General features: G+C 40.6%; 4 protein-coding genes across 17 annotated transcripts; 2 read left to right on the top strand and 2 right to left on the bottom strand.

Annotated features, from left to right (window-relative positions):
• Positions 1 to 528: 528 nt before the first annotated feature.
• LOC108619270 (uncharacterized) lies at positions 529 to 4538 on the bottom strand. 2 transcript variants are annotated; one of them, XM_089475498.1, is made up of 3 exons: positions 3976 to 4538; positions 2147 to 2691; positions 529 to 2082 (listed from the first exon to the last, which is right to left on the bottom strand). In XM_089475498.1, exons 1-3 carry the CDS (start codon positions 4270 to 4272, stop codon positions 2064 to 2066), a joined length of 861 nt encoding a protein of 286 aa, XP_089331624.1. In that variant the 5' UTR covers positions 4273 to 4538; the 3' UTR covers positions 529 to 2063. The 2 variants fall into 2 exon arrangements, with proteins under 2 accessions (XP_089331624.1, XP_017871274.1); XM_018015785.2 differs by having other exon boundaries at positions 529 to 2086; positions 3976 to 4536.
• Positions 4539 to 5602: 1064 nt separating this feature from the next.
• On the bottom strand, positions 5603 to 8219 carry Vml (Vitelline membrane-like). The gene has a single exon (XM_018015732.2). The coding sequence runs from the start codon at positions 7711 to 7713 to the stop codon at positions 5650 to 5652; it is 2064 nt and encodes a 687-aa protein (XP_017871221.2). The 5' UTR covers positions 7714 to 8219; the 3' UTR covers positions 5603 to 5649.
• Positions 8220 to 8425: 206 nt separating this feature from the next.
• Positions 8426 to 16373, top strand: Grp170 (hypoxia up-regulated Grp170 co-chaperone protein). Of its 10 annotated transcripts, none has more exons than XM_089475486.1 (6): positions 8426 to 8635; positions 8824 to 9200; positions 9798 to 13852; positions 14772 to 14856; positions 14940 to 15027; positions 16063 to 16373. In XM_089475486.1, the coding sequence occupies exons 2-3, from the start codon at positions 8839 to 8841 to the stop codon at positions 12265 to 12267; spliced, it is 2832 nt and encodes a 943-aa protein (XP_089331612.1). In that variant the 5' UTR covers positions 8426 to 8635; positions 8824 to 8838; the 3' UTR covers positions 12268 to 13852; positions 14772 to 14856; positions 14940 to 15027; positions 16063 to 16373. The 10 variants fall into 10 exon arrangements, with proteins under 10 accessions (XP_089331612.1, XP_089331610.1, XP_089331607.1 ...); XM_089475484.1 differs by having other exon boundaries at positions 9798 to 13865; XM_089475481.1 differs by lacking the exons at positions 14772 to 14856; positions 14940 to 15027 and adding an exon at positions 15662 to 15888.
• A 140-nt stretch (positions 16374 to 16513) lies between these two features.
• On the top strand, positions 16514 to 21590 carry LOC108619255 (ubiquitin-conjugating enzyme E2 Q2). Of its 4 annotated transcripts, none has more exons than XM_018015766.2 (8): positions 16514 to 17249; positions 19173 to 19289; positions 19379 to 19678; positions 19742 to 19816; positions 19915 to 20206; positions 20289 to 20437; positions 20505 to 20583; positions 20655 to 21590. In XM_018015766.2, the coding sequence occupies exons 1-8, from the start codon at positions 17088 to 17090 to the stop codon at positions 20684 to 20686; spliced, it is 1206 nt and encodes a 401-aa protein (XP_017871255.1). In that variant the 5' UTR covers positions 16514 to 17087; the 3' UTR covers positions 20687 to 21590. The 4 variants fall into 4 exon arrangements, with proteins under 4 accessions (XP_017871255.1, XP_017871253.1, XP_089331621.1 ...); XM_018015764.2 differs by having other exon boundaries at positions 20502 to 20583; XM_089475495.1 differs by having other exon boundaries at positions 19739 to 19816.
• Positions 21591 to 22105: the final 515 nt, after the last annotated feature.

Below are 22105 nucleotides of genomic sequence, written 5' to 3'. Positions count from 1 at the left end.
GGAGACTGCGCTGGAAAGGGAGAGTTCATGGGCTTGGCGTATCGCTGATTTGTGGCCAATGGCGCAGGCGTTCAACGACTCGATGAGCTTGAACCCATTACCAATCAAAATTACGAGCAAAATAAACAAGGGAAACAAATATATAAATAAATCTTGTTTTTAGTTTGTTTGTTTTTTTTTTTAGGACAGCAAAGCCCATGCGAATGCCCTATTAGGTAGCAGAGGTCTAGGCTTGGATCAAACATCTATCCCTATCTCTCTGTTCTATTTAGAGAGGTGTCATTATCTTCTCTCTCTATCTCCCACTTCTTCTTTCACTTTCACCACCATTTGCAATAGTACAAATTCTACTACAGGGTATCCATAAGTGCAGCACTCTTTAAATGCATCTGGTTTCGGGCTCGAGCTTTGGTTAAGGCATGTCTACCAATATCATGAACAGCTTCATTAAAGAAAAGTGATAAGCTTCCACCCAAGTTTCTTCCTGATTAGTAGACTTATAATTTACTTTAGTTCACCATTCATATATTTTTCTTTTTCTTTTTAAATATATATTTTATATACACACACACACATACATATACATATATACTATAAATAATACCTCTTAATCTATGGACCAGTTTTTTGACATATTCTCCGCGTAGAGTTACTTGAGTTTTATTAAGTAGAAACGTACAATGATCGAATGATCGAAGAGATATGATATTAAAGGACGACCTATCGATCAATGCTAATCGATAAACGCTAAGCGATCAATTCAAAGAAAGGCGCAATTGAAGATGAAATTTTAAATGTTTTAATTATTGTTAATTTTTACAATAATATTATTTGTTTTAAGTATCCGCTTGCATAGACATACATATATACATACATACACACATACATAACGATCGATATTTAAGAATACATAAGTGCTTTTTAATGAAATATATAGACCGCAAACAAAAGGAGAATAATGAACAAAAACAACAACAACAAAACAAAATGAAATTAGTCATAAAAAAACTTTGTAAAACAAAACCAAAAAATAAAAAAAAATATATATATATTAAATTAAATAAGTTTAAGTAAAAAAGGAAATGAAACAAACACAACACAAATAAAGACATATATATGTAAATATATATACATACATATATAATACCTATATATACAACATACATATATACACCCAATACATACATATATACACACATATATATGTATATATATATATAGAATTGTACGATTTATTATGAGTTGCTTTTTAGTGTGATAATTCTTAGTAAAACGACATGAAAACATTTGCAAAAATAAAATTGATAAGTAAACAACAACAAACACAAATTTTGGAACGTGATTTTACAGCTGGTAAATTTCCAAGGAACAGGTGAGCATATTTCGTATAAATTCGAGGAAGGAAAATCCAAATTTTAATAAAGCAAATTGTAGGAAAAGGAGTTTTGCTCTCATTTGTGTGGGAGTATATTTATATATATGTATATATGTACAAGTGTATGTATGTATATACATATATAAGTATGCATATGAGAGTCGGGGAGGAAGGAATCACGAGATTCCAAAAAATGTTCTGCAAAGAGCAAGATATTTGGGTTTTCAGCAATGCCTCTCCCTGCGATTCTCATGACATCGTCGGTTCATTTCGCTTCCTTACAGATTTCTAGCAGAGGTAAGTGTCCAATGCCAAGGACAATTAAGAGATCGTAGATAGATAAGTAAATATATATATATATATATACCATTTCATAAAATTGTTTCGTGAAAGTATTTTGATTGCACATCAACATGGTTTAATACTTATGAAATAAAATCATAACCATATATGGAACACAAATTTATCTATAAAATCACATTCATGGGCTTAAGATTACGATGAGGCGAGACTAGTCTGAACAGTCTCCGATCTTAAAGTAATAGTTTACATAGAGATAATATTATTGAAATTCTTTTAAAGAAACTATCTAAATTATCCTCGCAGCATATTGATGGGCTTAGGGAATGGTATTACAGATGCTTTGCATCTATCTTTAGATTAGATAAACGAACTTAAACATAATATTCTATAGATCGGTTGCGCGTCTATCTGTGAAGAGAAAAATTTGTGATAACTGCTTTAGCTCGATCTCAATTTGATGAAACTCACGAAAACTTTGAAGCCCTGTCGTGCAGTCCCAGATCGGCTTCGTAGATGATGCGATTAAACTCAAATTGGATGGCATTGCGTGTGTGCGGGGGATACTTCTTTAGCTTGCACTCCAGATATTTGACATAGAGTGTCACATCGTCGTCGTCCAGATTCTCCGGCTGATACGAGGGACTCTCAATCTCTGGCTGTGCTGGGGGACTTTCGTTCTCTAGCTGCTCAACTATTTCGATCTCTTCCAGCTCAGTCTTCAGCTGTACGAATTCATCTTGCATCAGCGGGAAGGTAGCGCTGATGGCCTCCTGCTGCTGCACTACCTCCGCCTTTTCCTTCTCCTTCTCCTGCTGTTGCTGTTGCTGCTGCTGTTCGTGGAGCGGAACACGTCTGGGCAGCTCGAATTCAGCGCGAAATTCATGGAATGCCGATTGATACCGACGCTGCGTTGATTTGGCTGATATAAATTCCTGTTCGCTGTCGTAGGGCTCGTTCCCAATGGAATTGTCGCTATTTTCAGAATGATCGAAAGTGTTTGGTTTTTTAATCAACTGCAAAAAACCGAATCATAGCAATTGTAAAGTATACAATTTTCAGTATCTTTCTTTATATTCATATAAGCATACATATAAGATTTCTATTTAAGATTGTAAAACATTAATAAAATAAAAGTTACGTTGCTCTCTTACGGTGTCGAATTGCTGTCACGTTTGATGTGAGATTAAAAAAAGAGATGATTTACGCTGCCATGGAACCCGAGACTGGTTCCATGCTAGCCGAGTGTCTTATCAGAAAACCACTCGCGCTCGCCTTAACGTAAGACAAGAGCGTAACAGAAAAGTAAAGATAGAGAGAGAGAGAGAGAGAGAGAGAGAGAGAGAGAGAGAGAGAGAGAGAGAGAGCCGTAAACGAGCAAAACTTTCTTGCTTTTGTTTTGAGCTACACATAAATACATACATACAAATGTATGTATAAATGTATGTGTATTGAGTATGTCAGTTATTTAAAAGAAAAGGACTACGTATTAGCCTAAACTCTTTAGACATTGTAAAATACGATTCACAACATCATGTAATTATAACGAAGAGTGAAATAAATTGAAATTGAATTGAATTAAAAGACAAATGCAATGAATGCATACAATAAATACAATAAATATATCAAATAGTTTCTTGCAATGCAATAAGAGTATGTCCATATATGTATGTACATATGTACATATACATATGTATTTTGCATACATTTCATACTTTTCTTATTTGCATGCAGATACATACATACGTATGTCTACCCACGCATTCATTTAACAGAAGAAGCTTATTTAGCAGACCAATATACATACATACATATGTATGTATATCGATAGTTACTTGAGCTCAATATCTGACACGAGTGTCGTTCTTTTGAACATAAGCATTGACTAATTAACGATAACGAGCATTTTGCAGCAAATTGACATACATATGTACATACTATACCATTTACATGCATACATAGGCAATGAAAATAGCTTTGTCGACGCTCTCTCATACACGCACGTACCATAAGTTTGATCGTTACGAGTTTTTATTCGCTCTCTTTCGTTCATCGTGTTTACGCTCCCAGCGAGCTAGCTTCTCGCACTAGCGCCCTTTTGTTTTGTCTTACGTCCGCATGAGCGCATGACCATATGTATGCATGTATGTACATATGTATGTATGTGTATACTCGCTTAAAATGTACCAAAACGGATCATTTGTGTGGACATTTTTTAGTTTTTGTTATGGTTCCCTTTCTATGCCACTTTAAAGACAAAATTAGATCAGTTTGTGTAAAGGTGTATGTTTACCGCTTACCTTCGGCTGCATAAAGGACATGTGACTGGCCCACCAGCGAGGATTAGTAACACCCTTGCGGTACTGTGATCTGTAGACGCCAATTAGCGAATTCATTTTTCTCTTAACGTCGCGTATGGTCAACTGCATAACATTGGCCATCTCTTTCCAGGCATCGTATCTCGCATTGCGATGCAGGAAACCGCGATTTTCTGGATTCCACAGAACATTCTGCGCCTTGTATGCCTTGATCAGCTTCACGGTATGCTCTTCATCCCACACAATCTGCGGCTTTGGGTGCGATTGTGTGTTGTTCATTGTGACAGTACTCAAATTGAAAGTAATAATAATAATGATTCTTTTCTTATTGTTGGCGCTAAAATTGCCGACGGAAGCAACAGTCAGGAGCAACAGCTATAGCAACAGCAGCCACAGCAACACCAACACTAACCACACAACTCAAATTGAGAATATTAACTGAAAGAGCAACTCACAAAATCAACAGGGTTGTTTATGGATGTAGCAATCTCGTCAAGTTGTTGAGAGAGAGCTGCCTATCGTCGTCTGCCGCGTTCGTTCGTGAAGTGAATAACAAAGAGACGACACTAAACGCATGGCACGAGCGGAGCAGCAGTAGAAAATGAGAAAAAGAGCGAGCGCCCGCGGGCCGCGAGAGCGTTCCGTTAACTCTTCCCTGTGGCATACCTACGGACAGCGGCAACCACCCAGTGCTGCCAACTTTTCCGGGCAAGAAAATGCTAAATTAACCTTTCAAACCAGCTAGAAAAGGCTAGATCAAATTCAAGAATAGCCAGAAATATAGCAATTTCAGTTTTTATACACTTTGAAAATGGGAAATTGGGGTATAAAAGCATATATATTCTTGATCAGGACGATAAGCTAAGTCGATTTTCTTTTTAATGTCCGTTAAAAGAAGTCCATCCACAAGAAAAGTTATTAAGCGCTTAAGTTCCAATAGTAGGCACACATTGCAGCCAATACGTGTGTGCGTGTGTGTGTATGTGTATGTGTTGTTTCTTGTGTAAGCAGAAAGACGCGAAGAATTATTGAAATACCAGTTGCTCGAAGGCTTCAGGGGATCGTACTCGAGCAGTCTCGACTAGAACTTTCTTACTTGTCAATTTTCTCCTCGGCAGTGTACGAATTGTTTGTGCCAATAATATTCAAGTACTTTAAAGGCACTTTAAATAATGCTGGTTTGATTTTTAAAAAAGCCAAATTTCCCGCCAGTAGCCAGATTAAAATTTTTCCTGCAATTGGCAGTTGAAAAAGGCCTGATCTGGCCGGTAAAAGGCTAAGTTGGCAGCCCTGCAACCAACACAAGGGCAGCGAGAGGAAATCAGCTCTCTGCATTGTAACTATGCCATAACATAAACCAAACAGTGTGGCTGAAGGTAGACAGTGTGTTGCATATATATACATATGTAGCTTTAACCGCAGAGTGAACAAGTGTGAGAGAGAGAGAGAGAGAGAGAGAGAGAGAGAGTGGTGCTGCACGAGTGCATGCAAGGATTGCACAAAAACTGTTGCGAATATGCTATTAAATTTCAATACAAAAATAAATGAATTGTATGTATTTAAGTAAAAGTGTATTATTTACCCAAATCAGAGTGAGTATTAACGTAAATATGTTTCTGTCATAATTTTTATTTATCAAATGGTCAACATTAATGCTTAATATGCTGCGCCTTGACTGCACGGGGCAGGAGTAAAGACGCTTTTGCAGCTTAATACATAGTTGGCTGGACAAGGTGGTGCTGGAATTGAAGATCCGCCATGGCCACCTGATGCTTGTCCATATCCTGCATTATGCACGGATGCCAATACGGGGGAATTGTACATACGTGCAGAGTAGCCAGAAGTCGTTGATGCTGTATATGCGGCAGGTGGTGGAGCTTTCGGCGCTACATATCCGACTGCGGCCGGTGCTGAGTAGTTCGGAGATGCAGGCCTAGAATGGGCAGAAGGACCTGAATAGCTTGGTGCACCGGGCGCTGAATATACGGTAGCCTTTGGTGCTGAATAGCTTGGTGCGGCGGGTGCTGAGTAGCTAGGTGCAACAGGTGCCTTGGGTGCCGAATAGCTTGGAGCGGCAGGTGCTGAATAACTTGAAGCCTTGGGCGCAGAATAAGTTTGAGCGGCTGGTGCTGAATAAGCAGGAGCCTTTGGTGTAGAATAAGTAGGAGCAGCTGGAGCAGCATAGCTTGGAGACTTAGATGCGGAATAACTTTGAGCGGCTGGTGCTGAATAGCTGGGAGCAGTATAAACAGGAGCCTTTGGTGCAGAATAACTAGGAGCTGAATAGCTAGGGGGCTTTGGTGCGGAATAACTTTGAGTGGCTGGTGCTGAATAGCTTGGAGCGGCGGGTGCTGAATAGCTTGGAGCGGCTGGTGCTGAATAGCTTGGAGCAGCGGGTGCTGAATAGCTTGGAGCAGCCGGTGCTGAATAGCTTGGAGCCTTGGCTGCTGAATAGCTTGGAGCGGCGGGTGCTGAATAGCTTGGGGCGGCTGGTGCTGAATAGCTTGGTGCGGCTGATGCTGAATAACTAGGAGCAGATGGTGTCGAGTAGCTTTGAGCAGCAGGTGCTGAATTGCCTGCAGCGGCTGGTGCGGAATAGCTTGGAGCGGCTGGTGCTGAATAGCTTGGAGCAGCGGGTGCTGAATAGCTTGGAGCGGCCGGTGCTGAATAGCTTGGAGCGGCTGGTGCTGAATAGCTTGGTGCGGCTGATGCTGAATAGCTTGGAGCAGATGGTGCCGAGTAGCTTTGAGCAGCAGGTGCTGAATTGCCTGCAGCGGCTGGTGCTGAATAGCTTGGAGCGGCGGGTGCCGAATAGCTTGGGGCGGCTGGTGCTGAATAGCTTGGAACAGCTGATCCTGAATAACTTGGTGCAGCTGGTGCTGAATAGCTTGGTGCGGCCGGTGCTGAATAGCTTGGAGCAGCTGATCCTGAATAACTTGGTGCAGCTGGTGCTGAATAGCTTGGGGCGGCTGGTGCTGAATAGCTTGGGGCGGCCGGGGCTGAATAACTTGGAGCGGCTGGTGCTGAATAGCTTGGGGCGGCCGGGCGGGAATAACTTGGAGCCTTGGCTGCTGAATAGCTTGGAGCAGCGGGTGCTGTATAACTTGAAACCCCTTGTGCGGCATAACTTGGAGCCTTGGGTGCCGAGTAACTTGGAGCGGCGGGTGCTGAATAGCTTGGAGCCTTGGCTGCTGAATAGCTTGGTGCGGCCGATGCTGAATAACTTGGAGCGGATGGTGCTGAATAGCTTGGAGCGGCGGGTGCAGAATAACCTTGAGGGGCTGGTGCTGAATAATTTGGAGCAGCAGGCGCAGAATAAACAGGACCCTTGGGCGCTGAATAGCTTGGAGCAGCTGGAGCAGCGTAAGTTAGAGCAGCAGGTACTGAATAGCTTTGAGCAGCTGGCGCTGAATTAGATTGATAGTTTGATCCCGAGCTGTACAGAACTGGTGGCCCGTAGGCCTGCTGGGGAATACCCTGGGATGAGCGCGAGAAGCGTTCGTCTATGCTCTCCTCCGGGATGTTGAAGTCCTCCACTTGCTCATTGCTAGCCGCCAGGTGGTCTGATGTAGTCACTGCCACGAGGCAGAAGATGGCCAAAAACGTTAATAGATGCGATCCGTGCATGTTCGTCGCTGAATAATTATGATCGACAAAATTCGGTTGGCATATTCTTTTATGAGCTCGGAACATCCCAATCAGCAAAAAGCCAAAAGACATTACGCAAGGGAAATTGCTGTTATTTTGATCAATTTCGGTTGAGCCAAATGCACAGAAGTCATTTTATGACTTCTACCTAACTTTCTTATGCAAATGTATATATCCACATGCATACATACATACATACATATGTATATATTTTAATTGAGTTGGCGTTGCTGTATATTAGTTGTGTTCTATTTTTTGGTTGTGTATCAGACGCTCAGATACACTTAACTGGAATTGATTAAAGGGAAAAGGTATTGCATTACCATGTGCTAGAAAACCATGACATCGATAATATACAATATATGTATACATCATGCTATAATTGATCAACTTGTATCTTGTGTCTTTTGTAGAGTATATGGTAACAATATATTTTAGCATTTCTCAGCAACTAAAGGTGAGTTATGTGGGTCGCATAATTGTAATGATTGCAACATTTGCTGATTTAACCGATATGTCTGGCATGTAGCATGTTAAATAAATATGCTAACTATAGATAAAAAGAAAGAAGTGTCTTTAAATATGTGTGTATATATGTGTGTTTGTGTAATTGTGCATTTACTTAAAGCAGGAAATTAAAAACATAACTAAATCGAATAAAGCTTTTTCAATGTTATTTAACATTTGTGTTCAATGTTAGATAGCGCCATCTGTCGGTTTTCACATTACACTGCAAGTCAGCTGTGCATATACGTGTATCGGCAATATGCATTGAATTATCGAAGTCTGACGTTCACTTCCAAATCAACACGTCAACGATTTCTTCTTCTTCAAAGTTAGCCCCTCAACACCTGAAAGTCGGCGGCTAGCGACATTTTTATTAATTGGCAAGCATTTGTTGAAATAAAACGTTAACCACGGATCACTTATACTCAATCATTTTCGCTGCAGGCATTTGCCGCAATCAAAGAATAATCAAATAGAAAATCAAAACGTAAGTGCAAGGGGTGGGCCTAACAGCTGCTGCCGCTGCTGCTTGCGTTGGCAAAAAAAAAGGGGGAAAGAAAAGGGAAACGAAAATTGAATTGTGCTTCAAATAAGACAGAAGAGGTTATTGCTCCCGTGCCCAACTGACACTCATATATATTTTATATATCTATCTGTTCTCTTTTTTGTATACAGTGAGTCTGCATTATAATGGCCAATCAAAGATTGAGCTCGTCAACAGCCGGCGGCTGCCTTTCGCTCTCAATGCTGTTCGCCTGTCTGTGCATCATGGCATCTCAACTGACCGGCAGCAATGGGGCCGCCGTGATGTCTGTTGATCTCGGCAGTGAGTGGATGAAAGTGGGCGTCGTGTCGCCGGGCGTGCCAATGGAGATCGCTTTGAATCGCGAGTCCAAGCGCAAAACACCGGCCATCATCGCTTTCCGCGATAATACGCGCACCATTGGCGAGGATGCCCAAACAATTGGAATACGCGATCCATCGGCCGCCTATGGCTATCTATTGGATTTGCTGGGCAAAACCATTGATAATCCCATTGTTGATCTGTACAGGTGAGTTGTATATTTACATTTCTCTCTCTCCCTGTCTCTCTTGCACACACACATTCTCTCGATGCCGCGTTGTGTCCGAGCATGTGTGGGCCACGTCATGTTAGCAAACTGTAAACGTTTTAAGCTAACAGCTGCTATCGCGCAAATTTTTAAAAATAAATGCTCAAAACTAACATAGACATGTAGCGATAAGTAATTGGCGGAAAATCGTTATAAATAAGAAATTTGAAATTTGCATGGTAATTTCTCGAAAGTTATTTACGTACGCCAGCGGCGTAAAACAGCTGTACGAATTATTATATATAGTATTAAAACATCTTTTTACTTACTAATACAAAATAAAAACAAAATAAATAAAACTCTTTGTTTATTTATTTATTCATTAGATGTTAAAGTTAACATAAAATTTAAACAAACTTAAAATTACGCACTGGCTACTAGGGCCTTCAACTAAGCATTGTTTTTTTTTTTTTTTAATTTCTCATTCTTAAGGGCTGTTAGGGCTATATAAAGACACTATCTTAGATTGAGATTTAGTTGTAGGTTAGCTATTGCATGCCTTTCCGGTCCTTTTCTAATAACTTTGCTCATTTACAGAAAACGCTTTCCGTACTATACCATCGTGGGCGACAAGGAGCGCAATACGGTGGTGTTCAAGAAGAGCGACACCGAGGAGTTCAGCGTGGAGGAGCTGGTTGCCCAACTGCTGGTCAAGGCCAAGGAATACGCACAAGAATCGACACAGCAATCGATCACCGAATGTGTGCTAACGGTGCCCGGATACTTTGGTCAGGCCGAGCGAGAGGCTTTGCTGGTCGCTGCACAATTGGCCAATTTGAAGGTGCTGCAGCTGATCAACGATTATGCGGCCGTAGCGCTCAACTATGGCGTGTTCCATCGCGGAGAGATCAATGAGACGGCACAGTATTTCCTGTTCTATGATATGGGCGCCTACAAGACATCCGCTGCGGTGGTCAGCTATCAGTTGGTCAAGGATAAGCAGACCAAGGAGGTCAATCCGGTGGTCCAGGTGCTGGGCGTTGGCTATGATCGATCGCTGGGCGGCCTGGAGATACAGCTGCGCTTGCGCGACTATTTAGCCCAGGAGTTCAATGCCCTGAAGAAGACCAAGACGGATGTCACACAGAGTCCACGGGCGCTGGCCAAACTGTTCAAGGAGGCGGGTCGTGTGAAGAACGTGTTGTCAGCCAACACAGAACATTATGCGCAGATTGAGAATCTGCTGGAGGATCAGGACTTTAAGCTGGTGGTGTCGCGCGAGAAGCTAGAGGAGCTATGCGCTGATCTGTGGCCACGCACCACTAAACCATTGGAGGATGCTCTCGCCACGTCGAACCTGTCGCTGGATGTGATTACTCAGGTGATACTCTTTGGCGGAGGCACGCGTGTGCCACGTGTTCAGGAGACAATCAAGCAGCTGATCAAACAGGAGCTGGGCAAGAATCTGAATGCTGATGAATCGGCCACCATGGGCGCCGTCTACAAGGCAGCCGATCTGTCCTCTGGCTTTAAGGTGAAGAAGTTCATAGTTAAGGATGCAGTGATCTTCCCCCTGCAAGTGTCCTTTGAACGTGATCCGGGCGATGGTGCAGCCGTGAAGCAAGTGAAGCGTGTGCTCTTCGCCCTGATGAATCCCTATCCGCAGAAGAAGGTAATCACCTTCAACAAGCACACGGATGACTTTGAGTTCTATGTGAATTATGGAGACTTGGATCGCTACAGCGCGGAGGATATTGCTGCTCTTGGAAGCCTCAATATCACGCGCGTTGAACTGCAGAAGGTCAAGGATCTGCTGGAGAAGTCGAAGAAGGATCAGGTGGACAATAAGGGCATCAAGGCGTACTTCTATATGGATGACTCTGGCATTTTCCGTTGCACGGGCGTCGAGTATGTTTATGAGAAGCAAAAGGTTGACGAGGAGCAGGACGAGGATAGCACATTGGCCAAGCTAGGCAGCACCATCAGCAAACTCTTCACCAAGGAGGCTGAGAAAGCTGAGGGCAGCGAAACCCCAACGCCCAATGACCAAGAATCCGGCGAGGAGCCAGCCGATCCCAAGCCTGATGATGAAACTAAGAAGGCCGGTAATGCCAACGACTCAGTTCCCACCAAAAATGTAGATGAGAACAAGGCCGAGGCCAAGAATGAGACCATCAAACTAGTCACCATCAAGGCACCCGTGGCCCACAAGACAGAGATTAGATTTACACAGCCTTTGAGTGGCAGCGGCTACAACGACGCTCTGGCTAAGCTGCAGGCTATCAACAAACAAGAGGAGGAGCGCGTTCGCTTGGAGTCCACATTCAATGCACTCGAATCGCATATCATCGAGGTCCAGCAGAAGCTGGATGAAAAGCCTTATGCGGAGTGTGCCACGGACGCGGAGAAGGAGGAGTTGTTAGCCGAGTGCAGCAAGCTGTCCGAGTGGCTGTACGAGGATGAGGATAATCGTACGCCCGAAGTTTATGAGGAGAAGTTGAAGCAGCTGAAAAAGCTGTCAAGTGTATTCCTCGGTCGTCACTGGGAGCACGAGGAACGTCCGGATGCGATCAAGTCCTTCAAGGGCATGATCGAGAGCGCTGAAAAGTTCCTTCTGACGGCACGTAATCTCACCAAGGACACAAATCCCGAGATGGATGTCTTCACCCAGGTGGAGATCGACACGCTCGTCAAAGTGATCACAGAGTCAAGCACCTGGCTGAAGACCGAAGTCGCCGCCCAGAAGAAGCTCAGCCGGAATGCGGATGTGCGTCTAACGGTGCAGGATATGATGAAAAAGATGGCCACGCTGGATCGCGAAGTTCAGTATATGGCCAACAAGATGAAGATTTGGAAACCTAAGGCGAAGGTCGATAAGAAGCCTAAGGAGCCTGTACCTGTTGAAGAGACAGTTCAAGGCAGTGGCAGCGGTAGCGGCGACAACGCCGACTTCAAAACCGAAGAAGCGGTCAAGGACAAAGCTGAGCAGCCAAAGGATCAGAAGGAGGAGGAGCAGGTAACACCCACTCCTACAGCCGACGCCAAAACACCACACAGCGAACTCTAAAGCAAGACTGCATGAAATGAACAGAAAGAGAACATGAGAGGTAAATCGAGAGATAGAGAGAGAGAGAGAGATAGCGTGAAGAAGAGAACGCAGGATAAATTCACAATCGGAGAAAATGCGAAAACAGGAACTGGAACGGGGGAAAGTTGTGCGCTTAATGCGTTGGGCTTGCCCAGAAGGGAGGGGAAATAACGGATTAGGGGGACAATCCGTTCAAAGCTTTGAAGTAGTAAAACGAAAATGGAGGGGGCATACGTTGGCTTACGGGTGGACGGCTCTGGTCTGAAGCCCAACGCATTTTTCGTACAAAATTAGAGAAAAAAAGAATAGATGAAAAAAAAGAGCGTTCAATGTTTTTTTTTTTTAATCTTAAATTATTATTTCGTTCGAACTAGCTAATGGCGGGGTTAAATTATGCTACTTTAAACATAAATCTATAACTAAAGAAATTCAATGAAGTGTAAAAATTCAATTTTCATTCCGTCGTGCTTTAAGTTCATCAATCTATTAATGCCTGGATATATTATCTAATTAAATAAAAACCAAAACACACAAAAAGACTTGAAGTACTCAACTCCCTTACACACAACATTTATCCACATTCATGTGCGCCCAGTATCTAAAAATGTATACCTAAAAAGAAATATTTATAATAAACACTTTAATTGATGCAGTATTAATTAAAGTAAAAATAACGGGAAGTAAGCTCAAAAATATAATAAAAACTAAATAATAATAATAATAAAAAAGGAGTAGATTCTAATAAAGTAGCTATAATTTTTTGTATTTACAAAAGTAATTTTTGTTAAACATATCGATCGAATTTAATTAAATTTTGTTTGAATTTTTAGTGTAACGCATATGTTGTGTTCGTATGTACATATGTATATATGAAAAATGTCCATGAAATAGCACCAGCTGATGCTGATGTACCAAATTCCAATGGCCAATATCGATAGCAATTGGTAATAAAGCAACAATGCATTTAGGTAAACATCGATATTTTTAAAAGCTGTCATGTCTCGAATTTGCGCCTGCAGAACAATTACAGTATGTTAAATATATATTGCACTTAAAATTCGATTTATGGGGTTATCTTAATAGTTATTAATATTTTTCACGAAAAGATCACCCGTAAAATGCGACATTATGGTATTTTAAACACATTGTTGTTTTCTTTTACAAACCACTCTGGTCACACTTTTTGAGCAAGAAATATCGTCAGACGTTCACGGAAGACGATGTACATAGATTATAATTCCGGAGACATTTACACGCCTACGTGATTGCTAAGTTTCGGGAGCATATTGTAGTTAAAGCCATTAAATTCTAGTTTAAAAAAAAAAAAAACAGTGCATGTCTTATGTTAAGTGATAGAACTTATAAAACTCTTACAAACTGGACTACAAAACGAGGAGAATAATAAATAACAAATAAAAGAGCTATTCGCGTTTATACAAATACATATGCAATAACTGCGACACATCAAAAGCCATTTGCCACAAAAAATATGGCGAAGGCGAATTAGTGCAATCGTGCAAAACTTTAAAATACACACAGTATATATATACATAGTTTCAGTAAGGTATTTTGCAGAGGTAATTGTACCTGACTATTAATGTATGAATGTGCATCCATATCGTACCATACATCCATACGAATATATAGATTAATGTGTGTTGTAAGATTTCCTGTAATGTTTGGCAGTGTGCAATGAAAACATGTGTATGTATGTACATAACTACACATACATATGTATTTATTGTATCTGCCAATTGATTTTGTTGAAAAAATATTTATTTGAAAACAAGAGTCAGTTAGCCATTTCGATAGCACAACAATGTGAATTTGCCTAAATAGTCACGAATACAATTGCTGCAGTGGGGGATAGGGAGAAACCGATATCTAATTTGTTCGTTTTTACATTCAACGTTTACATTTGACTTGCATATGTACGTATATACATATGTAATTTCATACACACACGTACATATGTATGAGTGTGTGTTTGTGTATATATGTGTGTGAGTGTGATAGTGCAGAGTGCGAATTTCCTTCTTTCGATAGCAACGTAAGCGCACCGATAACTTCTTTCGATTGTCATTGTTGCTCTGCTGACTGATTCTGTTGCGGTTGCTTTCGGCACATACATGCATACATACATAATTATGTTAGTGTGTGTGAGTCGCTTGCACGGCGACGGCGCCTGTCTGGCGAAAGTGATTTTTCAGTAAAATTTCGCAGCTTCAAGTCGTCGGACGGAGTGGAGTGCAGCAGGTCGATCGGTCCGGTGGAGCCAAATTGACGATGTCGTAAAGGTGCCAAGCGGGCGTGCGACTGACTCCGTTGCTATTTATTATTGTGTCTGTGTGCGCGTGTGTGTTTGTCTGTCTGTGCCCTGTACCTCTGTTTATTTATTGTTAGCTTTTCAATTTTCATTCCACTTGCCCATATTGTTATTATTTATTTATATAAACTTTTTTTTTTTTACTTTGTGCATTTAGAACTTAATTCGAACGGGTTCATTGCGTACGTGAGTCTGTGTGCTGTCTGCGTGTGTGCGTTTGTTTAAATGTGGTGGGTCTCTGGGTATGTGTGTTTGGTATACGCAAACAAAGGAGCTCTACGTTTTCACCTCCTCTTACTCTTTTCTCTGTTTTCAATGTATAAAGTGCAGGATAAGGTAGATTGAATAAAACAAAGTGCAGCAGCATAGCGGCGACAGCGACAGTTACAGCCACAGCAGCAAGGCAACAAACAGTAAAGTCAATTAGTTGCATTAGTGTTTGCATGCATACGTCTTAATGTGCATAAGTGCGTGTATGCACAATAGAAAACATTAAAAATTATTGTAGTCCATTACCGCTTCGATGATATGCTCCAATGTACATGTCAACATTTATGCATACATATGTATATGTTTTTAAATTAACATGTGTGTGCAATTGTACGTGTATTTGTGCAGTTTTACATTGAACTGTCTTCAGCCCGTCAGTCCAGCAGCTGGGCAGGCAAAGCCGAATTTGAGCGCTCTCCTCGCGCTCTCTGTCTCTCTCTCGCTCTCCCTCTCTTACATCTGCCCATATTCCGCGTGAGAGTAAGCTTGAAGCCGTGCACAGTAGCGCCAGAGGCGCCAAAAAATGAAAGCATCGCATTTGAATTGTTATCGCACACAGGCATTGGCATACATATGTGTTGGTATACTGAGACTTTGGCATGGAGAAAATCACTTTCATTCTACTATGCGCTGTCGCAGCTGTTCTGGACTGCAGAATTTACAGGCTTCTTTTTATGGTCCCGCTTACGTAGAGAGGCGATTGGCTCAAATTTAAACTGTAAACGAAACACTTTGGACTCTCCATTTTGATTCTTGATCGAGTGCAAATAATTACAGAGCAAGAAGAGTGAAGAATAGAAATGTGTTAGGTCAAGTATTAAAATTAAAATGAAGTGAAATGGAAAGAAACAAACAAAATTGATTTGGCAAACAAAGTTTACAATTTTCTCAATCATTTATCATATGTGTGAGCATGTATGTATATACATATGTACATATACGAATATATATTTTTAAGCAAGTAAAAGCTGACGTAGCAAGCTAGACACAAAAAAGCAATCATGGTAAAAGTTTTGATTTGTATTAATATTATTATTATCGTAGCTAGTACTTGCAAGTAGAAGTATATGTAATTTGTTTGTAAACTTTATTTTGACGTGAGTGCTTGATTGTTATTTATTTGTTTGCAATGAATGCAAGTGAAACACGTGCTCATGATGTTGTTTCTGAATACGCAGAGTGCAGAAGCCGCAAATCAAGGACCCCCAATAGAAAGCAATAGAGGAGGACATTGCTGAAAGTCAACGAAACGACGCCACAGAGTGAAAGACCGCTAGGAGTGGGAGTGGGAGAGGGAGACGAAGAGCGTGAGCGAGAGCGAAAGCGTCGCGTCAAAAGTTGAGCGCATGCTGTGTAGGGGGCGGCGCAGAAGACGACTCAAGTGAAGTGCAAGTAGCAACAACAGAATAACAATAATATTAGTAACAACAATAACAAACAAACAACAGTAATTATAAGAAGAAAAGAAAAAAAAAAAAAAAAACAATAACACCAATACTTGCATCAAGCAGCCAACAAATATATATATGTAAAGCGAACGTGTGCGTGGGTATCCGATGCCAATAACGAACATGTTGATAAATTTGCCTTACTCTGCTGATGCTGCTGTTTCAATAACAGTATAATATCAACTACCTCCAACAAAATTAATAAAAATAAGACCTCAATAAAGGGATAAAAGAGCGAGCGAGACAAAAAGCCGAAGAACAGCAGCCTTGCTAGCTTTAAACAATAAAAAACGCGAGTTACAGCTAGACACGAGCGCCACCTACCGTCGACCGCACGCACAATACGACAGAGAGAAAGAGAGTCTGAGCAAAGGGACCCAAAACGTCACAGCCGCAACAAAAGCAAAAATATAACTAAAAGAAGTAAATACAAAACAACAAACAACAAATTACGAACAACATCAAAAGAAAATTATATTAAAAACAAAGTGCATCTAGACATTCAGCTCAGACGCTTGCATTGTATAAGTGCATGTGTATCTCCGCGTGCGTGTGTCCGTGTCCGTGTGTGTTCGTTACCGTGCCAGCGCGTATGTGGAAGTAGTGGTAGTTTGTGGTGCTGTTATCTGCTCCCTTTCTACACACCCACTCACACACACACATACACATAAACGCACAGACACACACGGCAACTCGGGCTCCGGTGGGAGGCGAATCCGTGACTGACTGGCTGTCACGTTGTCTTGCCCGCCAATATGGCGTGCCTTAACACACTGAAGCAAGAAATCAAAACACTGGAGAAAATCTTTCCGAAGAACCACGACCGCTTTCAGATACTCAATTCCAGCGTAGATGAGCTCCTCTGCAGGTTCATCGATAAGAATGGCAAGCGCTACGACATACATGCAAACATAACGGTAAGTAGTACTATATATACCTATAATATATACATATATATATATATGTATATACCCATCAACAAATGCGCAGTTAAAGTAATTCATAAAGTGCACATAGAGACAGTGTATATAAGATATATCAAGTTAATGCGATTGTTCATTGATTGATTGACTGATTGACTAACTGTCTGATGATCCACGCCTAGCTCCAATTCAATCTTATTTATGTTAGATCCAATATAAACTTTATTTGATCCCCAATACAGTTGCCAGGCACAAATCAGCAGACGCTTTTCATTACATATTGTTTGTATGAAAATTCGTAAAAAAAAAAAAAATTAAACCTGCTTCTAATTACAAATAAACACTTATGTATATTGTAAACACTGATCAAATAACTGCACGGCTCAATCAAATTGACGAAGGTCACCTTGCTCTTATTTCCTGCGCACCGCTAGAATTTCCAGCCAGAGAAAAAGAGAGAGAGAGAGAGAGGGAGAGGGAGAGAGAACAGAAAACTTCTTGCTGTTCTGCAACTTTTACAGTAGAATTCCATTGGTTTATCCTACAGGCTGTCCTATCTCTCCCTCTCTTTTTCTCTCTGTGCCTCACTCATCCTCTCCTTTCCTTTATTCCTGCTGTTGTTAGCTTTGCTGCTGCGAAAATTTGTCTTCATCATATTTTTTTTTGATCATGTTTTTCGTTAACATATTTTCGTTACTCTACTCCAAGGCAAAAGGGTATCAATGTATTCTCACAAAATATGTAACATGTGGCAGGAGTTTCTTTTTTGCCTAGATTCACTGTGAGAACTCAACTATAACAGTATATTAGAGTTTAGCTAAATAGTAACTAAGTCAGTGATTTAGTCTAAATACACATTCAAAAGTCTTGCCATATCTATTAGACTGCATCTCTTTTACTAAAGGGTATTGACGCTTCTATTTACTACATATTGTTTATTTTTTGTTTTCTTCAGTTCACCTTTCGTAAAGTTGCTCTCACACGCTGTTTTATCGTGCCGTTGTCGATTCTTATTTAGGGGCAGCGTGCTTCAATAATTTATGATTCATTGCCCTGCGCCTCCAACAACAGTTGCCAACTTGCCAAGTTCGCCTCTGTCATACCGTCCCTCGCCTCACCGCTGTCCCCACTTCTGTCTGCTCTCCTCGCATCCTCTCCTCTCCTCTCCTTTGCTGTCCCATCGCTCCACTGTGCTGTGCTCTGCTCTGCTCTGCTCAGCTTCGACTCTGCTTTGGTTCAACGATCTAATTAAAGGTTATATATGTATGTAATTTCATTGACGCTGTCTCGCAGCTTTTGTTATAGTCTCCACATTCAGAAATATATATAATATACACATAATTTATATATATATTTATATGTACATACAGGTATTATCTGGCTGTTTAGCCAACTGTTTATGTCTGTTAAGCTATCAGTAAATTGAGCAATATTTTCAATATTTCCTTGAATGATAATAAACAAGGAATGGGAACTTTGAAACTTTGCTGTGTTAAATTTATTAACTTGACCGATTAATCAGTATAGCCAACAAATCTAAATCGCATAACAGCTTTAAAATGTTATTAGTATATGTGAATAAAATTGCGAAACTTGAATATCTTGATTAGTCACAGAAAATAGCTGTATGGAAAAGAAGGAGTTATTTATAGAACAACTCTACACTGGTATTAGTTTAGGGAGACAATTCAGTGTACAGTAGAACTGTAAACCTTAAACCCAAGCACACATATAGCTAATTTATATATATTCATAAAATGTCGGCAAGCAATTGCAATGAAAACTGGACAAACTTTTATGTAGATTGGGGATTATATAAGGCATTTTATATATGTATATAATGTCTCTGCACTTGTGAGCGTTTATGTGATATTTGTTTTGATTGGATTGCTATGTTTTTTTTTGTTTCATCCTCAGGAAACGTATCCATCATCGCCGCCAGTTTGGTTTGCTGAGAGCGAAGAGACGAGCGTCACGAACGCCGTGCAAATCCTTAGCAACACAAATGGTCGCGATAATCATGTGATTAATCAGGTAAGTTAGCATGCCTCTCCCACTCCCACTCCCGGTCTCTGTCTCTCCGTGAAATCGTGCATTAATCAGTGATTATGTATATGCGTTAGGTTGGCATATTGCTGCGCGAGCTGTGCCGTTTACACAATGTTCCACTGCCACCCGATATTGATAATTTAACGCTGCCGCTGCAAACGCCGCCGCCCTCTGCCTCGCCATTACGCTTGGAGCGTTCAGCTGGTGGCGGGGGTGTTGGTGGCGGCGTTGGCGGTGGAGCGGGCCCACACGGCAACGAGGAGACTGATTCGGATCAGGACGAAATCGAGGATCCCATCGGTGAGAGCGAGCAGGAGAGCGAGGGCGATGAGGATCTACCATTGGAAATGGATGATGTGCGAAACACAAATAAAGTACGTCAACGCATGAACAATAACAATTGTTGTTATTATTATTAATGAAATCTCTTCAAGCAGAAAGATGATATGGAGGTGGAACACTTAGCGACTTTAGAAAGACTGCGTCAAAGTCAAAGACAAGACTATTTAAAAGTGCGTACATACATATATACAAGAAAAGTATAGAATGTCATGTATATAACTGTCTCTCTCTTTTTCTCTATATCGCCATCTCTTTCTAATTGATGCAGGGTTCAGTTTCTGGTTCAGTACAGGCAACAGATCGCCTGATGAAAGAACTACGTGATATTTATCGATCCGATGCGTTCAAGAAGAACATGTACTCCATTGAGCTCGTCAACGATTCGATTTATGAATGGAATATACGCCTCAAGTCTGTCGATCCGGATAGTCCATTGCACAGCGATCTGCAGCAGCTGAAAGAGAAGGAGGGCAAAGATAGCATATTGCTCAACATACTCTTCAAGGAGACGTATCCGTTCGAGCCACCCTTTGTTCGTGTCGTGCATCCAATCATCTCAGGTGCTTGGCTTGATTACCTAACCAATTAATTGTCACAATTACAGCAATGATTCTAATGTATTGTATATTGTTTCTCCATTAGGTGGCTATGTGCTCATTGGTGGCGCTATTTGCATGGAGCTGCTGACCAAGCAAGGCTGGAGTTCCGCCTACACAGTCGAAGCCGTGATCATGCAAATTGCCGCGACGCTGGTCAAGGGCAAAGCGCGCATACAGTTTGGTGCTACAAAGGTGCGTAATATTAAGCAGACATTAAGTGCTTATAAATGATATACATTTCTTTTCTAATCCAAAGCAGGCGCTCACCCAGGGACAATACAGCTTAGCAAGGGCTCAACAGAGCTTCAAATCTTTAGTGCAGATCCACGAGAAAAATGGTAAATCGTAGCAAATGTATAACTCAAATTGTAACCGGATTGTGCTAATTGCTTGTTATTGTCATTGACAGGTTGGTTTACGCCGCCGAAGGAGGATGGCTAAGATTTATTGTTGCTTAAGTGTTTGTATAAGCTTAAGGAACGGACGTTTGCCAAATGTCGTCGCTCATCCATATACATATATATATATTTATATATACAAGAAAAATATGTATATATAAATATAAATATTTATTTATATATATACACAAACTAACAAAAAACAAAACAAAACACCTACCCCGAAAACACCAGACACATGCGGCTAGATAAGCCACATACAGAGCGTATCAGTAGAAGAAGCGGAGGCCAGCACAGCAGCGCAGCAGCACAAGCAGCTGCAGTAGTCGGAGCTGCAGCATCATTTGAAGCAGCATCATCATCATCATTTCAAATCGAACCCGCCATTCAAACATTATTTATATAATGGACAGCGCGTCGTCCAAAATAAGTTCTGCAATTTGTGTATACTTGATAAAAAAAGGAAAACAACAAATATTTGCATATATACATATATTTGTATATATATATGCTGTGACATATGTTGTGCATACGTCGGTATATATACATACATACATACACACACACATACATTGAAGCTAATTGATGTAAGAATGTTGCGGTGCATGTGGATATGCATATACGCATATCGTATTGATTGAATGCAATTGTTTATGTTTTCTTTTTTTTCTCTTCGTTTTAACATTTATTGTATTATGTGAAGCGTTTAATTTGTCATTCTGTCTGACTTTCATCGCTTGATAATTTATGTATAGTAGGAAAAAAGTTATAGCAGCGAAATCATGCAATTCTTCTCAAAATCTTCTATGTTACCTGTAAGAGATTTTTTGTTACATTTTTTTTAAAGATCCTCTCGTTCAAAATTTATTAAGAAATACATTGCTTCGAATATATATTAAAAAAAAAAAGAAGATTAAATAAATAAATAATATATTTATATTTGTAAACGATAAAATTGTACAGTTAGCAGCAATAATTAACAATTACCGATTATGATAATGATAACAACAACAACAACAACATCAGCAACAGCAGCAACAACAACAACAACCATTGCAACAGCAGCACCAATAGCCGCGTGTAAATGTAAAGGCAATTTATGCATATGTATATGTAATGTAGGTGTACCAATTTAACGCGGATTGAAGGTGTGCTCTATGTATGGAAGTGACCTGGTATTCTGGTTCACCACGGGACACTGGATGGATGAGTAGTGGATGGAAGGACCGTGCGTCAGCAGCGGAAGGACGAAGAGACAAGGCATACACACACACACACCTGCATATACCTAGTTGTAATTAGCTAAGTAACGTAATATACTAATATTTTTTTTAGTTATTAATCTTGTAACCTTATATATTTCGCACTAGCTTTAAGAGATTGCGATTGCGGATGTAGTTATAGTGCATAAACATATATGTCTATATATGTATATGTATATGCTTATATATAAATAAATATA

Source organism: Drosophila arizonae, chromosome X (assembly GCF_054131065.1).
Source record: "Drosophila arizonae isolate 15081-1271.41 chromosome X, UAZ_ARI_1.0, whole genome shotgun sequence".
Lineage (NCBI taxonomy): Eukaryota > Metazoa > Arthropoda > Insecta > Diptera > Drosophilidae > Drosophila > Drosophila arizonae.
Note: the sequence above shows the minus strand (reverse complement) of the source record. Positions and strands in the feature narration are given on the sequence as shown.

Bases quoted from the DNA above. Each gene is read 5' to 3' on its own strand.
- LOC108619270 (XM_089475498.1), bottom strand. From the start codon at position 4,272: ATGAACAACACACAATCGCACCCAAAGCCGCAGATTGTGTGGGATGAA. The intron at 2,692-3,975 runs GTAAGCGGTAAA...GGTTTTTTGCAG, and splicing joins TGTCCTTTATGCAGCCGAAG to TTGATTAAAAAACCAAACAC.
- Vml (XM_018015732.2), bottom strand. From the start codon at position 7,713: ATGTCTTTTGGCTTTTTGCTGATTGGGATGTTCCGAGCTCATAAAAGA.
- Grp170 (XM_018015708.2), top strand. From the start codon at position 8,839: ATGGCCAATCAAAGATTGAGCTCGTCAACAGCCGGCGGCTGCCTTTCG. The intron at 9,201-9,797 runs GTGAGTTGTATA...GCTCATTTACAG, and splicing joins CCCATTGTTGATCTGTACAG to AAAACGCTTTCCGTACTATA.
- LOC108619255 (XM_089475494.1), top strand. From the start codon at position 17,088: ATGGCGTGCCTTAACACACTGAAGCAAGAAATCAAAACACTGGAGAAA. The intron at 20,207-20,288 runs GTGCTTGGCTTG...TTTCTCCATTAG, and splicing joins CGTGCATCCAATCATCTCAG to GTGGCTATGTGCTCATTGGT. The intron at 20,438-20,501 runs GTGCGTAATATT...TCTAATCCAAAG, and splicing joins TACAGTTTGGTGCTACAAAG to CAGGCGCTCACCCAGGGACA.